At 50.4% G+C, this 15,365-nt stretch overlaps 4 protein-coding genes across 4 annotated transcripts; 3 read left to right on the forward strand and 1 right to left on the reverse strand.

Moving 5' to 3' along the window:
* Positions 1-141: 141 nt before the first annotated feature.
* BP01DRAFT_386469 (uncharacterized protein) lies at positions 142-579 on the forward strand (the record flags this gene model as incomplete). Its single annotated transcript, XM_025577673.1, has 3 exons — positions 142-154; positions 209-496; positions 554-579. The coding sequence occupies 3 exons, from the start codon at positions 142-144 to the stop codon at positions 577-579; spliced, it is 327 nt and encodes a 108-aa protein (XP_025427316.1).
* Positions 580-1,613: 1,034 nt separating this feature from the next.
* asf1 (nucleosome assembly factor ASF1) lies at positions 1,614-3,265 on the reverse strand. Its single transcript, XM_025578377.1, has 4 exons — positions 2,814-3,265; positions 2,706-2,745; positions 2,324-2,632; positions 1,614-2,258 (listed from the first exon to the last, which is right to left on the reverse strand). The coding sequence occupies exons 1-4, from the start codon at positions 2,920-2,922 to the stop codon at positions 1,859-1,861; spliced, it is 858 nt and encodes a 285-aa protein (XP_025427317.1). The 5' UTR covers positions 2,923-3,265; the 3' UTR covers positions 1,614-1,858.
* A 269-nt stretch (positions 3,266-3,534) lies between these two features.
* Positions 3,535-7,546, forward strand: rna14 (cleavage polyadenylation factor subunit RNA14). The gene is made up of 6 exons (XM_025575919.1): positions 3,535-3,763; positions 3,874-4,811; positions 4,868-5,299; positions 5,356-6,358; positions 6,421-7,119; positions 7,193-7,546. The coding sequence occupies exons 2-6, from the start codon at positions 3,924-3,926 to the stop codon at positions 7,207-7,209; spliced, it is 3,039 nt and encodes a 1,012-aa protein (XP_025427318.1). The 5' UTR covers positions 3,535-3,763; positions 3,874-3,923; the 3' UTR covers positions 7,210-7,546.
* Positions 7,547-10,017: 2,471 nt separating this feature from the next.
* BP01DRAFT_418764 (putative eukaryotic translation initiation factor eIF-2C4) lies at positions 10,018-13,165 on the forward strand (the record flags this gene model as incomplete). Its single annotated transcript, XM_025579353.1, has 6 exons — positions 10,018-10,221; positions 10,277-10,389; positions 10,441-10,631; positions 10,684-10,832; positions 10,898-12,737; positions 12,801-13,165. 6 exons carry the CDS (start codon positions 10,018-10,020, stop codon positions 12,995-12,997), a joined length of 2,694 nt encoding a protein of 897 aa, XP_025427319.1. The 3' UTR covers positions 12,998-13,165.
* Positions 13,166-15,365: the final 2,200 nt, after the last annotated feature.

The raw sequence follows: 15,365 nt of genomic DNA on the forward strand, positions 1-15,365 counted from the left end.
CGGAATGAACCAGTGATTAACCAATGCCACAGTCGACCCTCCGAAGATCAATTGTACAATGCTCAAGCAGTTATCCCACCACGGCCCACCATTACCAACATCCAGTGGATCTCTGGCACGCAGTATGTCTCGCCGGCCGACATGGACTTGTTGAGTTAGTAACTCTTTGCCCTCCTCCTGTGCCTCACAGACTGACAGCAAATTCTAGTTGGAGGCCCCGATCGCCCGCCTTCCAAGCGCATGCAGGAACAGATGCGATTGGACGAACAGGAGCGCCGCAAAGCATTCAGAGAAGGCAGGACAAGCACAAACCAGTCTTCGGACTCAGGCAACCAGGAGGGGTACTGGTCTTACATGCAGCGTCAGGTCACCGAACGTACCGAACGACTTAACCTCGCTGGTGATCAGATGGAACGACTGGAGGAAAGCAGCAGCAACTGGGCGCGAGACGTTAGCAAGTTCGTTCAGACCCAGAAACGCAAGGCTGTTATGGGCGGTACGTGCAATCTCCGATTATCTCCTAATGTGCAATGATGTACTGACAAAAGCACAGCCCTTAGTTCCAAATTCGGTCTCTAGGTTTTCCCTAGGTGCCCCTCTTTCCCTTCAAGGAGGGGGAAGTCCATGTATTTCAGTAACCTCAGTAGAGGGTTTTATACTTTATTCATACCCAGGCCTCAGCGGCAGCGGCGTTGGTTGATTTTTTATGTCTCTTGGTAGTCTAATTGAACAAACATTATGACTAGACGACATTTGAACCTGGCCGAGAAAGCTCCAATTCTTGGGCTACCCGCGCATCTATCAAAACATACTAAGCAATTTGTCTCTCTTTCGAAAACGTCTCCTTCACCTAAATACCTTAAGCTTCAAGGAAGGACCGTAGATTCACTGCCCGCAAGAGTGAATTAGATTAGATAGGTGAAGGGCGCAACCGACCAGTCCCCGCAGCGCTTCCTCATGTTCCCACTCGGAACAAATCTCCCTTAAGAGTCCCAGACACCAAAGGAGACCACTACCCGATTGCTGACCGAGCATACAAACACGGTGGATCTTTTTCACCATACCGATGATACCCTTACGTTCCTAATCTACCTACCTTTCCTTTACCTCTCAGTTCCCGCCCACAAACTCACCGCATATTTGCCCCCCCATGAAGATTCTCTTCAGCCTGTCTGAATATCCTGACACCCCTAATGGCTTCGCATCAATCGAAGCACCGAGCATAAACTGTTACCACGGACTAGATGCGCAAGTAGACAAGTATACTTCCTACGCGACGGGCGCTCATACGTGAGAATCGAAATAGAATGTGTAATTTGTTTGCACAAGAGTCTCAAGTCCCCACAACTACTCTCAACCTTCATGGTCTGTGCTACGCTAAGCACCATCCCATCCTCCCTATCTTCAGCCTTGCGTTGCGCCCAGGTCAGGGGGAAGGAAGTTGCCACGGGTACGTACCCCTCGTTGCATGGTCCCCTTGCTTTTTGCTTATGTCCGAGTTCTGGCGAGAGGAATGTGCAGGGGTTGAATCTTTTTTTCTTTCTTGGGACAGATTGGAGGGGTGATGGGGAAAAGAGAGAAGGTAAAGGAGACTGTGCCGACGTCTATTTGGGGATATAAAAGGAATTGAATTATTTTTCGGTTCTATGTCCTTGAAAATAAATACTGCAGAACCTTTTGGGAAGAGGGTAATATGATAAGATATATCACGAAGGAATTAAAAAAAACAAAGAAAAGAAAAAAACGAGCACATCGTGAACCCAATCGTAAAATCATTCGAAGGATACCAAATAAAAACAAAGAATATACCCACGTCTTCGTTCGAGCAGCACGCCCAAGCACTTCATCATCAACGCATCTAGTGGACCATCAGTTCCGGCTGATGTTGGGCCGTGGGGTTGTTGCTGGCGTTGCCGGCCGCCTCGTCTTTCGGCTCCGTGTCATCGCCCATCTCGATATCCTCGTCGGCATCACCGCCCTCTTCTTCGTCGAGCTCCTCGTCGTCATCGTCACTCTCGTCCTCGATGTCTTCACTCTCCGCATCGGAGATGTCCTCCTCGTCCCCAGCAGTGGCCTCCCCGCCTTCCATGTCTTGGTCTTCACCGCGGGAGGTATCCTGTCTCTCCGCTTCTTCGAGCTCTTTGACGAGGGCGGCTTCCAGCTCGGCTTCCTCAGCACCGTATGTGTTGCTGTCGTCGACGAGGTCGGCATCGGGCTGGTCGGGGGGGTATTCGGCGGGGGCGGATTCCTCCGAGTCCCTGCACACGCAATGAGAACCGGCGATTGCAGCTAGTGATGTTGGGGACATGGGCACAGAACTTACCACTTGATAGCGAAGCGAGTGACACGAGGCTTCTCCGCGAGGATGTTGCGACGAATGCGCTCGATGATGGGCTTGGCAGGCGGATCGGCGCTGAGCTCCTCCGAATCATACTCGTTGTTCACATAGTATCCTACCCGGACGAACTCTCGACCGTCGTAGCTGCAGGTGAGCAGGATGACGGTAACGCCGAGAATCTCCGAGGTGGGAATGCGCTTCAAATCTGGCGGGTCGGCCTCGAAGATGAACTTGTTGACACCGACGGGGATGGGGCCCACGAGTAGGGAGTCGAGTTCTTGGTCATATTCAGATCTAGGATATGACGGTTAGCGTTTGAGGGACGAGAATGCGTTTTTGTCGTGTGTCCAGGGCTGAAAAGGCTTACGAGGTGGCAGAGCCGACGTAGGTGAGCTTCCACTCCAGATCTAGTTGGGCGGGAGCCAGTCAGCGCTTGCGGTGTAGACATCTTCGGGGATGGGTTGGCGATAATTACCTTTTTGCAGTTGCTCAAGGCATTCGAAAGTGATTTCGAATTGGTAGGGCGCTGTGAAAGGGGCGGGGTTGTTGACGATCTTGACGCCGAGGAGAGAGACGACCGACATGGTGATTGAGAAGGGAGGTTATGAAGCCGTATCGGAGGGCTCGTGATGAAAAGGAGAGATCAGATGAAAGGGTGGGTGAGTTGTAAGAGGAGGCAGTATTTTGGAAGATTTTGAAGACAAGAGCGAAACAAACAAATAATGAGAGGAATGGCTCTAGTTTTATTTGGGAAGAAAGGGAGGTGAAGAGAGGGAGAGAGGAGAAGAGGGGAGGAAGAGAAGTGGGGAGGAGAAAATGGAGGGATAAATGGATGGAGGAGAAACCGCCAGCCAGCAAGCAAGTATTGTTTGTAGTTAGTTAGTTGATGTACAGTACGGAATACATACAGTGCCTTAAGGCTTGAAGTACTAGTACTAGTAGTTATTAAATGCTAACAGCTACGGCCAGCCAGACTGGCAACCATCAATTAAACAACCCGCAAAAGAAGGATCGACGACGACGCGCCGCGTGTGAGGGACGCATCTTTCGCGCGCCCTTCTCCACCGCTCACCGCCCACCGCCCTTCAGCCCGCCAGCAAAAAAAGAAAAGAAAATACATCACGTGCTGTGTGGCCCAATGCGTGCCAGCCGCAGCTTCTGCCACAAGCTCCGAACCCCGAATAGAATCCACTGCACTCAAACTGCACCTCATCTCCATCGGTGTGATCCATACCTGTGAGATCCACCCAGGAGCGTTTTCATTTTTATTGTCCGGATTCTACGTACTTGTGTGCACTTCCCCTCTTTCTCTTTTACTTTGGTACCCTTTGGAGCTTCTACCAAAAGACTTGTGTTGATTCCTTTGTCCTTTTCCCCGATCGCTCTAGGTTGGCAGCACCGCCCGCTCAACCCTCACCTTTCTCCGTAAGTGTTCGTCTAAGAGTCATCTTGACTTTTATATCTCCTCCTCCCCTCCCCCACTCTCTCCTGACCTCAGGTTTACCCGTCGCTAATCCCCCCGCGCTCTTCCTCAGGTAGTCTGAATCTTCGACCCTTATCGCAAGCGAGACCACATCTTTTTGTCATGGCCGAAGATGATGCTGAGAACGCCTTTTTCCAGGCTCAGGCAATGAATGCAGACTCTGTGGACTATAAGGCTGTTGAAGAGCAAGGTGCAGATAGTTCAGATTCAGATGATTATGACCCTTCAAAAACTCTACCAGATCAGTATTCTGTTCCCTTGACAGATTCCAACCAAAGTGAAAATGTTCCTGCCGTTGCTCCTCCTTCCGAGTCCACCCCTCCCCCAGACCAGATCTCTTCTTCCCGTGCCCCCGAATCAGACCCTAGTCAGCAAGCTGGCGATACCTACCCTTCCCAAACACCTTCCCGAGCTGAGTCTCAGGCATCAACATCTGGCCTTGCCACTGGGGCTTCTGTTCCGCCCAAGACTAGGACGATTGGGGGGTTTGTGGTTGAGGATGAGGATGAGGATGATGCGGGTGATGCAGATTATGAGCCGCCGGCTGTACTAGGTGTCGAAGACATGAATACTATACCTTCGCAACCCATTTCAGGCAATGCAAATGAAGCTACTTCTACCCCTGATGTATCATTGGATGAGACTGCGCAGGAGTCTGCCAGCGTCAAGAATGTCCCTAATAGCTCTTTTTCTGCTGCTTCTAAACATGATGCGCCTGTGGCTTCGGGCCAGGAGTTGTACAACGCGCGTACTCTACAGCCGGATAGCGCACAAGAGAGCACTGCAGCTACTCCCCAGCCGGAATCTCCCTCCATGTCCAAGGGCCGCCTGCCTCACGATCGAATTGGCATCCTAGAAGACAGGATCAAGGAAGACCCGCGAGGTGACATGCCTGCCTGGCTGGAGCTGATTAACGAGCACAGAAGCCGCAATCGGATTGACAATGCCCGCGACGTCTATGAGCGCTTCTTGAAAGTGTTTCCCTTCTCGGTGAGTATCTTGTTGTATGTGCTAGCAGTGGCCATGTCGGCTGATGAGCTTTCTAGGCCGAACAATGGGTGGCGTACGCAAACATGGAAGCGGAGCTCAACGAACTCTTTCGATTGGAACAAATCTTCAGCCGGACCCTTCTGACCATTCCTGATGTGCAACTGTGGTCGGTATATTTGGACTACGTGCGCCGGCGGAATCCCTTGACAACCGACACCACGGGCCAAGCGAGGAGAATCATTACTGCGGCTTATGACCTCGCCTTTCAACATGTCGGCGTCGATAAGGACTCTGGCTCCATCTGGTCAGAGTACGTCCAATTCATCCGCTCGGGTCCTGGAAATGTTGGAGGGTCTGGCTGGCAAGATCAACAGAAGATGGACCTCCTCCGGAAGGCTTACCAAAAAGCCATCTGCGTGCCCACTCAGGCGGTTAACACTCTCTGGAAAGAGTATGATCAGTTTGAGATGGGACTGAACAAGATGACGGTAATTATCTCAAGCTTTCTATAAAGACCATCTTACTCACCTGTGACTTTGTGTAGGGCCGCAAGTTCCTGCAGGAACAATCGCCAGCATATATGACCGCCCGCAGCTCTTTCACCGAGCTGCAGAACATCACGCAAAATTTGAACCGCACGACCCTGCCAAGGTTGCCTCCCGTGCCTGGCTCTGACGGTGACATTGAGTATGCGCAACAAGTGGATATTTGGAAGCGCTGGATCAAGTGGGAGAAGGGCGACCCTCTCGTGCTAAAGGAGGACGACGCTGCCACCTACAAAGCCCGGGTCGTTTACGTTTATAAACAAGCTCTCATGGCTCTCAGATTCTTGCCCGAAATGTGGTTTGAAGCAGCTGAGTTCTGCTTTCATAATGAGATGGACCATGATGGAAATGAATTCCTGAAACATGGCATTGACGCTAATCCCGAAAGCTGTTTGCTTGCGTTTAAGCGCGCGGACCGGTTGGAAATCAACACCGAGTCGGAGCAGGACCCCATCGTTCGCGGTGCCAAAGTCCGCGAACCTTACGACAGATTGCTCGACTCACTCTACGAGCTGATTGCCAAGGCCCGCACCCGCGAGGATCAAGATGTTGCTCGCCTGGAAGAAACATTCGCCAAGATGCAACCCGAGAAGCCACCGTCGAAGAACGATGACGACGACGATGATGATCAGGAGGCCAAGGCGCGGGAATCTATCAAGAAATCCCAGATTGAAGCCGTCCGAAATGCACATGCGATTCAAATTGGCATTCTGTCCAAGACCGTTTCCTTCGCCTGGATTGCTCTCATGCGCGCGATGCGTCGCATTCAGGGTAAGGGCAAGCTCAACGAGATGCCCGGATCGAGGTCGATCTTCCAAGATGCTCGGAAGCGGGGCCGCATCACGAGTGATGTTTATATAGCAAGTGCTCTTATAGAATATCATTGTTACAAGGACCCTGCCGCTACCAAGATTTTCGAGCGGGGGGCAAAGCTTTTCCCAGAGGATGAGAATTTCGCTTTGGAGTACTTGAAGCACCTTATTGATATCAACGATGTCATTAGTACGTTTCACTTCGCTATCCTATAGGTCCCTGAAGAATGATGCTGACTTCCACCGTGCCAGATGCTAGAGCAGTCTTTGAGATGACTGTGAGGAAATTAGCCTCCAACCCCGAGAACGTGCACAAGACCAAGCCCATCTTTGCTTTTCTCCACGAATACGAGTCGCGCTACGGCGATCTTGTCCAAGTCATCAACCTCGAGACCCGTATGCGTGAATTGTTCCCGGAAGATCCAACCTTGGAGCAATTCGCCCACCGTTTCTCGACCCCGACTTTCGACCCCACAGCAGTGCATCCTATCATCTCACCCTCCCAGACCAGACCCAAGCCGACGGCATATGGGGCAGATCAAATGATGTCCCGTCACGGCACTCCCAATTCCCGATTCCAGGATCCGTCTATCACGAACTCGCCCAAGCGGCAGTTAGAGGAGTTTGATGACGACATGGGCCGCCCACGCAAGTTCGTGCGGGCTGAATCTCCTCTCAAGACCACGCAGAGACGCCAGCTGGACCAGAAACGGACTCAGCAGACAATGGCCAACCAATCGCAGTTCAGATCCCAAGGGTCCCCTGCTCCTCTTCCCCGTGACATTGTCTACCTCCTAAGTGTGATTCCTCCGGCTTCTGCTTACAATGCCGGGCGCTTCTCTCCGGAGAAAATGGTCGACCTCATCCGCAGGATCGACATTCCTGGTTCGATGTCGCAAATTCCCTTCCCTCGTGGGCTCGGAGCCGGCCAAGCACCCCCATCTTTTCCTGGTATGTCATCATCTTTACCCTAACCCTCCTGTATATCTGCATGTGTGAGGGCCCTGCTAACAGCTCTGTGTAGGTGCGTACCGGTCCTGATTTATGCGACACACAAACACGTTATTGTGTAACAACAAATCCTGTCACGCGCGAATGCAACCACCCTGCATCCGCGTTGTATCATTCGTTCGCGTTTTGGGTAGCGACAGCGGCGCGGCTCTGGACTGTACAGTTGTTGGCTGTCGTTTGCATTTGATGAGTGGGCGTTTCAAGCTTGGCGATGTCGTGGGTTGATTCTTATCTTTATTGCTTTCTATAATCAGTTTGGGGCGGCTTGTACAGTGTGTGTGGCACCGGCCTGGGAAAGGCGATGCTTCGATTATTGGTGGGGTCCAAATCTTCAGTTTTCTGCTGTCCACGATAGCACACAATCGGCTGTGTTAACTCAATAATTATTTCAGCTTTAAACTTCCTGATCTGAAGACGTACTGTTGTCGAGGAAGCTAGGACTTGAAATATTCTGCTGTTCTTAAGCCTAGAGCAAGGTTGACCAGCGTCCAGTAACACTTGAGTCATCATACCAGATTCTGCCGACAAGCAGGGGTCATGTATCAGATCCGTATATCTCTCGATGTAGATCCTCAGTCCAGAAATGACCAACTCGCTGCTCTATCAGCATTTATTGCTCCGCATGGAGCTATGATTTGCATGCGCACAGCTAGTATCAAACTCCGACCTCGAGTTTGATCCTCTGAATCTGGACCTCAATCGCATACACACCTTGATCATCACTGGAAGCTGATCCTGAATTGATACTCAGCTGAGTGCAATGTAGTCGGAAGTACTGCTCACTCTGAGGCACTTCCTCATCCACCAGCACATCCTACACAATAACCTCAAGTTCATCTCACCAACTTCCACATCAACACAGCAACATCAGTCATCTCAGCCAAATCCTTACCTTGTTCCTTGACCCCGACAGTACATCATCCCAAACCGGAACTTAGCCATCAAAGTTCCGGGTCAATCCTTCATCTCTTCCTCTCTGGCACCTGACCTTTGGTCGCCCCGGTGAGTGTTTCTCGCTCTTTCCTCATATTCCTACGCCTTATACCTTACCTGCACCTTCATTTCCTGCTCCTGCCGTCCCTCCCTTTTGTACTGTATCTCCTCCTCATTGGGTGAGCGCGTTGCGGTTGTGGTCACTATCCCATAATAACACTTCTACTTCTCATCTCCGGCCTCACTCTCTCACTCACTTCCACTCACCTTGATTTCCACCCATTCCTCCCTCACCTCCCTTCCTCTCTTCTTCCATCTTCCTCCACACCTTCCATCCTTTCTCATACCCATCTTCATTCCCATCGTCTTCCACCCATCATCTTACCCACACTCACAACCTGCCTCTACCCTTTCCCTTTCATCCTTCCCTCAACCTATCACCTAGCAGCCATCTCTGTTTCCCGCAGTCTCCTACCTGAAATCACTCCACTGCCTCCCGACAACCTCTGCCATCCAACAGCCCAGAATCATCGATTCCCTGCTGTCTGGCTGGTTCTCTCGCCAAACCATCATCCCTCAAATACTTCCCTCGGCACTTACCAATTCCTCCAATCCTCTTATACTGCTACCCACTCAGCCACACCGCATCACAAAGCCATATCCTCAAACCTTCTTTGCGAGCCCATGCCAATGACCCATCGACTTATTCAGTAACGAAGTTCTCCGAGTGTCACATTGCGGCCATAATCTTCTTCAATTGACGGTGGCAATTGAAGTCTGCTCAGGTATGTACTTCCAAAGCGAACCTGCCTCATCCTGCGGCTGCACACGGGTGCCTGCATTTGAGTCGATCGTGCCAACGCGAGAGCTCGACCATGACATGGACTGCTAGCCGAAAGCATGACGCTCTGCTTTGAGCTGGCCTTGTTTGTGCCGAAGGAAGTCCATTGCATGCAAGCCTGGCTTCCCTCCACATGACTTATCATAATCTCGCTGCTGGAAGCAATAGTTCGAAACAGGTTGTCTGACATTCCGTACCGCAGAAGCAAACGAGTACCCATCCACTAGCTGTTTCCAATCATCAAAATGGCGAGCACCTCTGAACCTTTGTCTGACCCTGCTCGGGAGACGCCGAAATTGGTCACGGACATGTGCAGGAACATTGACCTGCCTGTGGGAGCGTATAACATCAATCATAGGGTATGTGCATTTCATTTTGTGTTTGCAACCAAACAGTGACTGCTCATCGAATGTCTGAAAGTAGTGGGTTGTGTACTAGTGGTGGTGTATTTCTAAGAAGAACGTTGGGCTACTCGGGTTGCTGTTCCTATTCACCCATTGTCCGTCAACCTTGATATTCACACTGCATCGGCTGGTCTTTCCATAATTTCCTTTCCTGCCTTCCCTCAACCTCGTATTCACCCCTCGAGACTGTTCCTATTAACATTTCGGACGACGTCCCTCTGTTATTTTCTCTTCATGGAAAGACCTTCTTGAATCTTGTGGTCGATGTGTAGTATTCACTCTGGGCCCCTGGGTAATGGCCCCTTTAAGCATTGTTGGAAATTCATCCCATGCCATGGATCCCTACTGAAGGTGATCGGAGCTTCACCACTCCCCTACACGATCATTGAATGGTTCTTATTTCTTCACTGGGCTCTAGTCCACCTTCTCCTCGGCCTCTATTATATAAACCCCCTCCTTCTTCTTCCTTTCCCCCTCCATACTCTCATCTTCCCAACATCTTTGAGCCTGTTCTTCCACTTTCCATTCTCAGAGCTATCGAGTCTCCCATTTGTCTCTTACTTACTACCAACCCCTCTATCACACCCCGAGTGGATCATTCTTATCTCACCCCACTACATCCCATCCAATTTTCCATTCATCCCCTCTTTCAGACACAAAATGGAGTGGCTGGAGGCCATTGACAAGCTTCCGGATGGTCTCCGTCATCTGAGAATTCGCACGGCTGACGAGATTGAGAAGTACAAAATCCCATCCGAAACGGTTCCTCGCCCTGGCTTCAACACTACCGGGAAGGAAATCGAGGTCAGCTTGAACGCCTACCCGATCACCAAGTTCCCAAGCAGAAGGATTTACCAGTATGATGTAAGTATCATTGGCAGCTTACCCACAGCGGGGTCCAAACTGACAACCAATATAGGTGCAAATCGGCAACGGCGCTGAGAAGACTGCCGTGATCAAGAAGGTCTGGGATTCCAGTGCCAGGAAGAACGCCCTTAAAAGCATCATCTTCGACGGACAGAAATTGGCTTGGTATGACTCCTCATCACACCTGAGTGTGCAACGTGACTGACTTCAGATTAGGACTCTGCAAGAATACAAGCAAGGCCTCAATGTCATGGTTGATCTCGATGCTGAGCAGAACCGTAAGCCGGGTGCCAAACCCAACGTTTTCCGTCTGCTGGTACGACCCACCAAGACTGTCGATCTCTCAGCCTTGAACCTCTGGCTTCAGGGGCGCACTGATATGTCGGAGAACGTTCTCCAGGCCTTGAGTGAGCAAAGCTTTCTCCGAACTCGGTTAATGAAGGCTAACAGTCATCGCAGATTTTCTGGACCATGTCCTTCGAGAAACGCCATCGAACAAGTATGTGGCAATCAAGCGTTCATTCTTCGACCCCGAAGGCGCAAGTCAGGATTTGGGCAAATGTGTCTATGCCTTTAAAGGCGTGTATCAGGCGATTCGTCCGGCTTTGGTAAGTTTTCTTGGTTCTCGTTGCTCTTTATCTCATATGCTCACATATGCTTATGATTGATGCAGAACCGTGGACTCATCGTGAACATCGACGTCTCGAACACTTGCTTCTGGTCTCGCTGTGGCGTAATGCAGGTAGCTATCGCTGTTTTGGATGCGCGAGACATTCAAGAGGTCATTCACCGGTGTGAGCCCGTCTCAGACAAGCATGGCGGTACGACTGAGTCGCCAGGTTTCTATGAGGTACACCGCAAGCTGAAGAAACTTGTGGTGCAGGCACACTACAAAGGATGCCCATGTACCGGGGTCAATTTCACTATCAAAGGTCTGGTTAACGGCAATGCCCGCCAGTACATGCTGGACATTAAGGACAAGGCGACTGGAAAAATTGACCGCATGAGTGTCGAGCAGTACTTTAAGAAGAAGTACAACATCTTCCTTGATTTTCCGGAGCTTCCTATGGTTGAGATGACCAAGAAAGGCGTTCTCTACCCTATGGAACTCCTGACCATTCATGGCTTTACTCGTTACCCATGGAAGCTGAATGAATTCCAGACGGCAGCCATGATCAGATACTGCGCTTCTCGCCCTGCTGAGAGACTGAATTCAATTGTAGCCAACAAGAAAATGATGGATCACACCAACGATCCCGTTCTCAGTGCTTTCGGTCTCCAGGTCGACCCCAACATGATTCGGGGCAAAGCTCGTCTTCTTCCGAGCCCAGACATTCATTTCGGTGCTAACCAGCGCCACAACCCCGGTACAAACGGCCGCTGGGACCTTCGTGGCAAGAAGTTCTATCAGACAAACAGACGTCCTCTCGAACACTGGGGCGTTGGATATTTTGTCGGAAAGCGTGGTTCTGCCAACAAGGCACAGGTTGAGGCATTCTGCGATGGTCTTATGAAGGCCTATGCGGGACATGGCGGGCAGGTTGCGCGGCGCCCAGTCATCGTTGAATTGAAGGAGGATATTGGTGAGGCTGTCAAAAAACTGCACGAAATAGTGAATGCGAAGTGCAATGTCAAGAGCCCGCAGCTTCTCATATTTGTCGTTCCTAACAAGGATTCGTTCGCCTATCTCCGGATTAAGAAGTCATGCGACTGTCGCTTTGGCGTTCCTTCTCAATGTGTGCTCGCATCGCACGTCATGAAGGGAAATCCGCAGTACTACTCCAACGTACTGATGAAGGTGAACGCTAAGCTTGGTGGAACTACAGCCCGCGTGGTTTCTAAGGTTTCAGGCGCAACGCTCAAGCCCAACTCTATGATCATTGGAGCCGATGTCACGCACTCTCCCATGGGCGTCTGGTCACCCTCGATGGCTGCGGTATCTGTGTGTATGGACAACTTTGGTGGTCGTTACTTCGGGGCTTGCGAAGCCAACGGCGATCGTGTCGAAATTATCAATCGTGCTAACCTCGAAATCATGCTGACTCCTCTGATCCGCGAATGGATGTCTACCGTCGGACAAGGGCGTGCGCCAGAGCACGTTTATTACTTCCGCGACGGTGTCTCGACCGGCCAATTCGAGCATGTTCTTCAGTCTGAGGTTTTCGACATGAAGTCTATCTTCATGAAGCTCACTCAGGATAGATGGCCTGGCAAATTTACTGTTGTCGTTGCAAACAAGCGCCACCATCTCCGCGCCTTTCCCAGACCTGGTGACCGCAACGCCGCGGATAAGAACGGCAACCCGTTGCCCGGCACTTTGATCGAGAAGGATGTGACCAGTCCTCATGATTGGGACTTCTTGTTGTACTCTCACATTGCGCTTCAGGGCACATCTTGTCCCGTTCATTACCATGTGATTCTGGACCAGATTGGACACAAGGCTCACGAACTTGAGAACTTGATCTACGATCATTGCTACCAGTATATGCGGTCCACTACGTCGGTTTCATTGCGTGAGTTGACATGCCGTTCCAATTCTTATCTTGATATGATCTTCTTTGAACTAACATGTATAGATCCTGCTGTTTATTACGCTCACCTGATCGCAGCTCGGGCGAGACACCACGAAGACGTGGCTGCAAGTTCGGGCCCTCAAAGTGGACCAACAGTCAAGTTGACGAATCCCAAGCCGGAGAAACGCCCCGTGGATCCGAGACTATTGCCCATGGTAGGCAATATGAACCGGCTTCCGTTCTCGATGTGGTACATCTGAGACTGATCCAACTTGAAGACGTCTGGACAAAGGTGGTGGCGAAGAAGTTGATGACGGCGAAGAGCACGGAGAAGGATGGTTTTCTTTTGCATTTATCTAACCCAGTCAACGTCGGTCTGGACGATTTCTTGCTTTTTCTGCTTTATTCAATAGTGTATCGGAATGTAGCATGGTTCTCAGTCGCCAAACTGCCTGGTTCTTGGACCGACCAGCCTTTCGGGCCAGGATGGACCGACGACAGGGCCGGCGGCTTAGGAACGTTGCTGCATTAAGTGAGCTATCGAGCGATGTAACTCCTGAATGACCTTGTCAATAATGAAAGCTTTCCAGAGCGCAACTCGACTCTTCTATTGTGAATTACTTGAAGCGCTTGTGACTCTTTCGGTGACCTATACATCCTCGCGAGCACCTCGATGGGGGAGTTTAGTCTGGGCGACAGGTTACGCAACGACATTCCGAGCAAACGGTAAGCCTACAGAGCATAGTATAACGTAGCAAAGTAGCTTCAGTCTCCACGTTGTACGAGATGCATCCCAAGACATTCCAGGAATCAAGGTAACAAGACCTATGGTAGCCCCTCCACCAGTTATTAAATGACAGCCACGCCGGGACAGGTGCAAACGCGCAACAGCCACCGGGAGAGAGTGCCCGCCTTTGCCCAGCACCTTCAGCCAGGTTTCGCAAACCAGAAAATTGAACAGCACACTTCGAAGACGAGCCACAGGACGAGAAAGAAGGAGTCGAGCATGTCACTTTGTCTTTGGAGAGATGCGGACTGAAAGAACCCCAGTCTTACAGTTTATTGCTGGCGGTGCAGTCGTGCGTTTGGCGTTGCTGTTGCTGTTGTTGTTGTCGTATTTATTGCATTACCTGTGCTGAAAGAGAGACAAGTACTCTGCTGTACTCCGTACTGTAGTGCACAATTTGATGTTGATAATAAACCAACATGGAGAAAAAGCTTTGACCTACGAAGCACAACTCGATTCGAAACCGAAGCAGGAAATCGAAGAAGACGGAGGGGAAAGAAGAAGCAAAGAACAAGGAGACCTGTGTACAGTATTATCAAAAGCAGGAACCAAAGGAACTAATTAGTTGCTTATTGAAGTTTCCTGGCTCGGCTTGAATTATCTTTCTTTTTGCCCATCAGCGATTCTCGGTCAGTAGCTATTACGTATTGTTCATAAGTTGCTAAGACACACTGGGTAATTCATTTCGGTGGCTTTCTTTGCGTTTTTATTCCTGGGTCTCTTCCCGAGGCAAGTTTTCAATTGGTGATGTGCTTGGGAGAAATTCCACTATTAGTTACCGCAGTTCTGCTGAATCATACTGTTTTCTGAGAGAGAGAAGGAGCAGAGGTGTGTGTGTGTGTGTGTGTGTGTGTGGTAGACGAGGGAAATGCCAGCCCACGAGAATCGAGGTTCATGTCTAGACTATAGTCAAGCTCTAGCTCACACTTTGAGTCTGGACTGCTATGTCAAAGATGGATACTCATTTGTGCTGCTGCTGCTGCTCTTCCTCATCCGATTGTCGTATTTATGCGTGCACCCGGTTGGGTTGGGTAGTGTCAGACACTCTTCTAATCAAGACAAACGGGCGTGGTGGCAGGGGGTGAGTTGAAGTCTCACCTTTGCGTCTACATTTCTACTCTTCTATCAATGATTACTCTCACAGTGCTACCTCACATCATTATCATCATCATCATCCTCCTCCTCCTCCTCCTCCTCCTCCTCCTCCTCCAGTACAGGTATGCAGAGACTCACGGGAAATGACAACGATGATGTCTTGGAATATACGAGGGAGGCGCGCTGCGGTGCAAAGGGGGCAGAACCAACACTGGCAGTCATCTCTCCCTTCAAAGGCACATTGGGGGATTAGTACTGTACAGTGCATTGCACAATCCTCCATAAATTTGCTAGGTTTTGTGGCTACGACGCCCGTTCGTTTACAGCTCCGAAGATGTGTATGTTTTGTCTCGTTTGAATTGGACACGTTGATTGTCTTATCCTATACCCGCCCTTCAAATTAGATACATTACGGAGTACAGGAGAAAAGGAATAGGACTACTGTATGTAGTGGCTGGGGTGAGCTTGGGCTGTGGCACCCAGTAGGAATGCGAAGTTGCTGCGCCATCGGAGAATTGGTGTAACCTTCATGTCCAGTAAAGACAATAGTACGTCCGCGGAGCAGGGAGCATGGGCTTCAGCACAAAAGTCCACTACTAATCTCACGATTGTACTCGACTTCGGAGTGTTTCCCTGAAACATGTCCCCGGCCAAAAATCTAATTTCATCAAGCCGCGTTCGCTTTATATTTGGGTTCACTTTTGTATGGTAAATGTTACCCCCACTCCATTGCCCTCGATGCACTC

Source organism: Aspergillus saccharolyticus (genome assembly GCF_003184585.1).
Source record: "Aspergillus saccharolyticus JOP 1030-1 unplaced genomic scaffold BP01scaffold_48, whole genome shotgun sequence".
NCBI classification, from domain to species: Eukaryota; Fungi; Ascomycota; class Eurotiomycetes; order Eurotiales; family Aspergillaceae; genus Aspergillus; species Aspergillus saccharolyticus.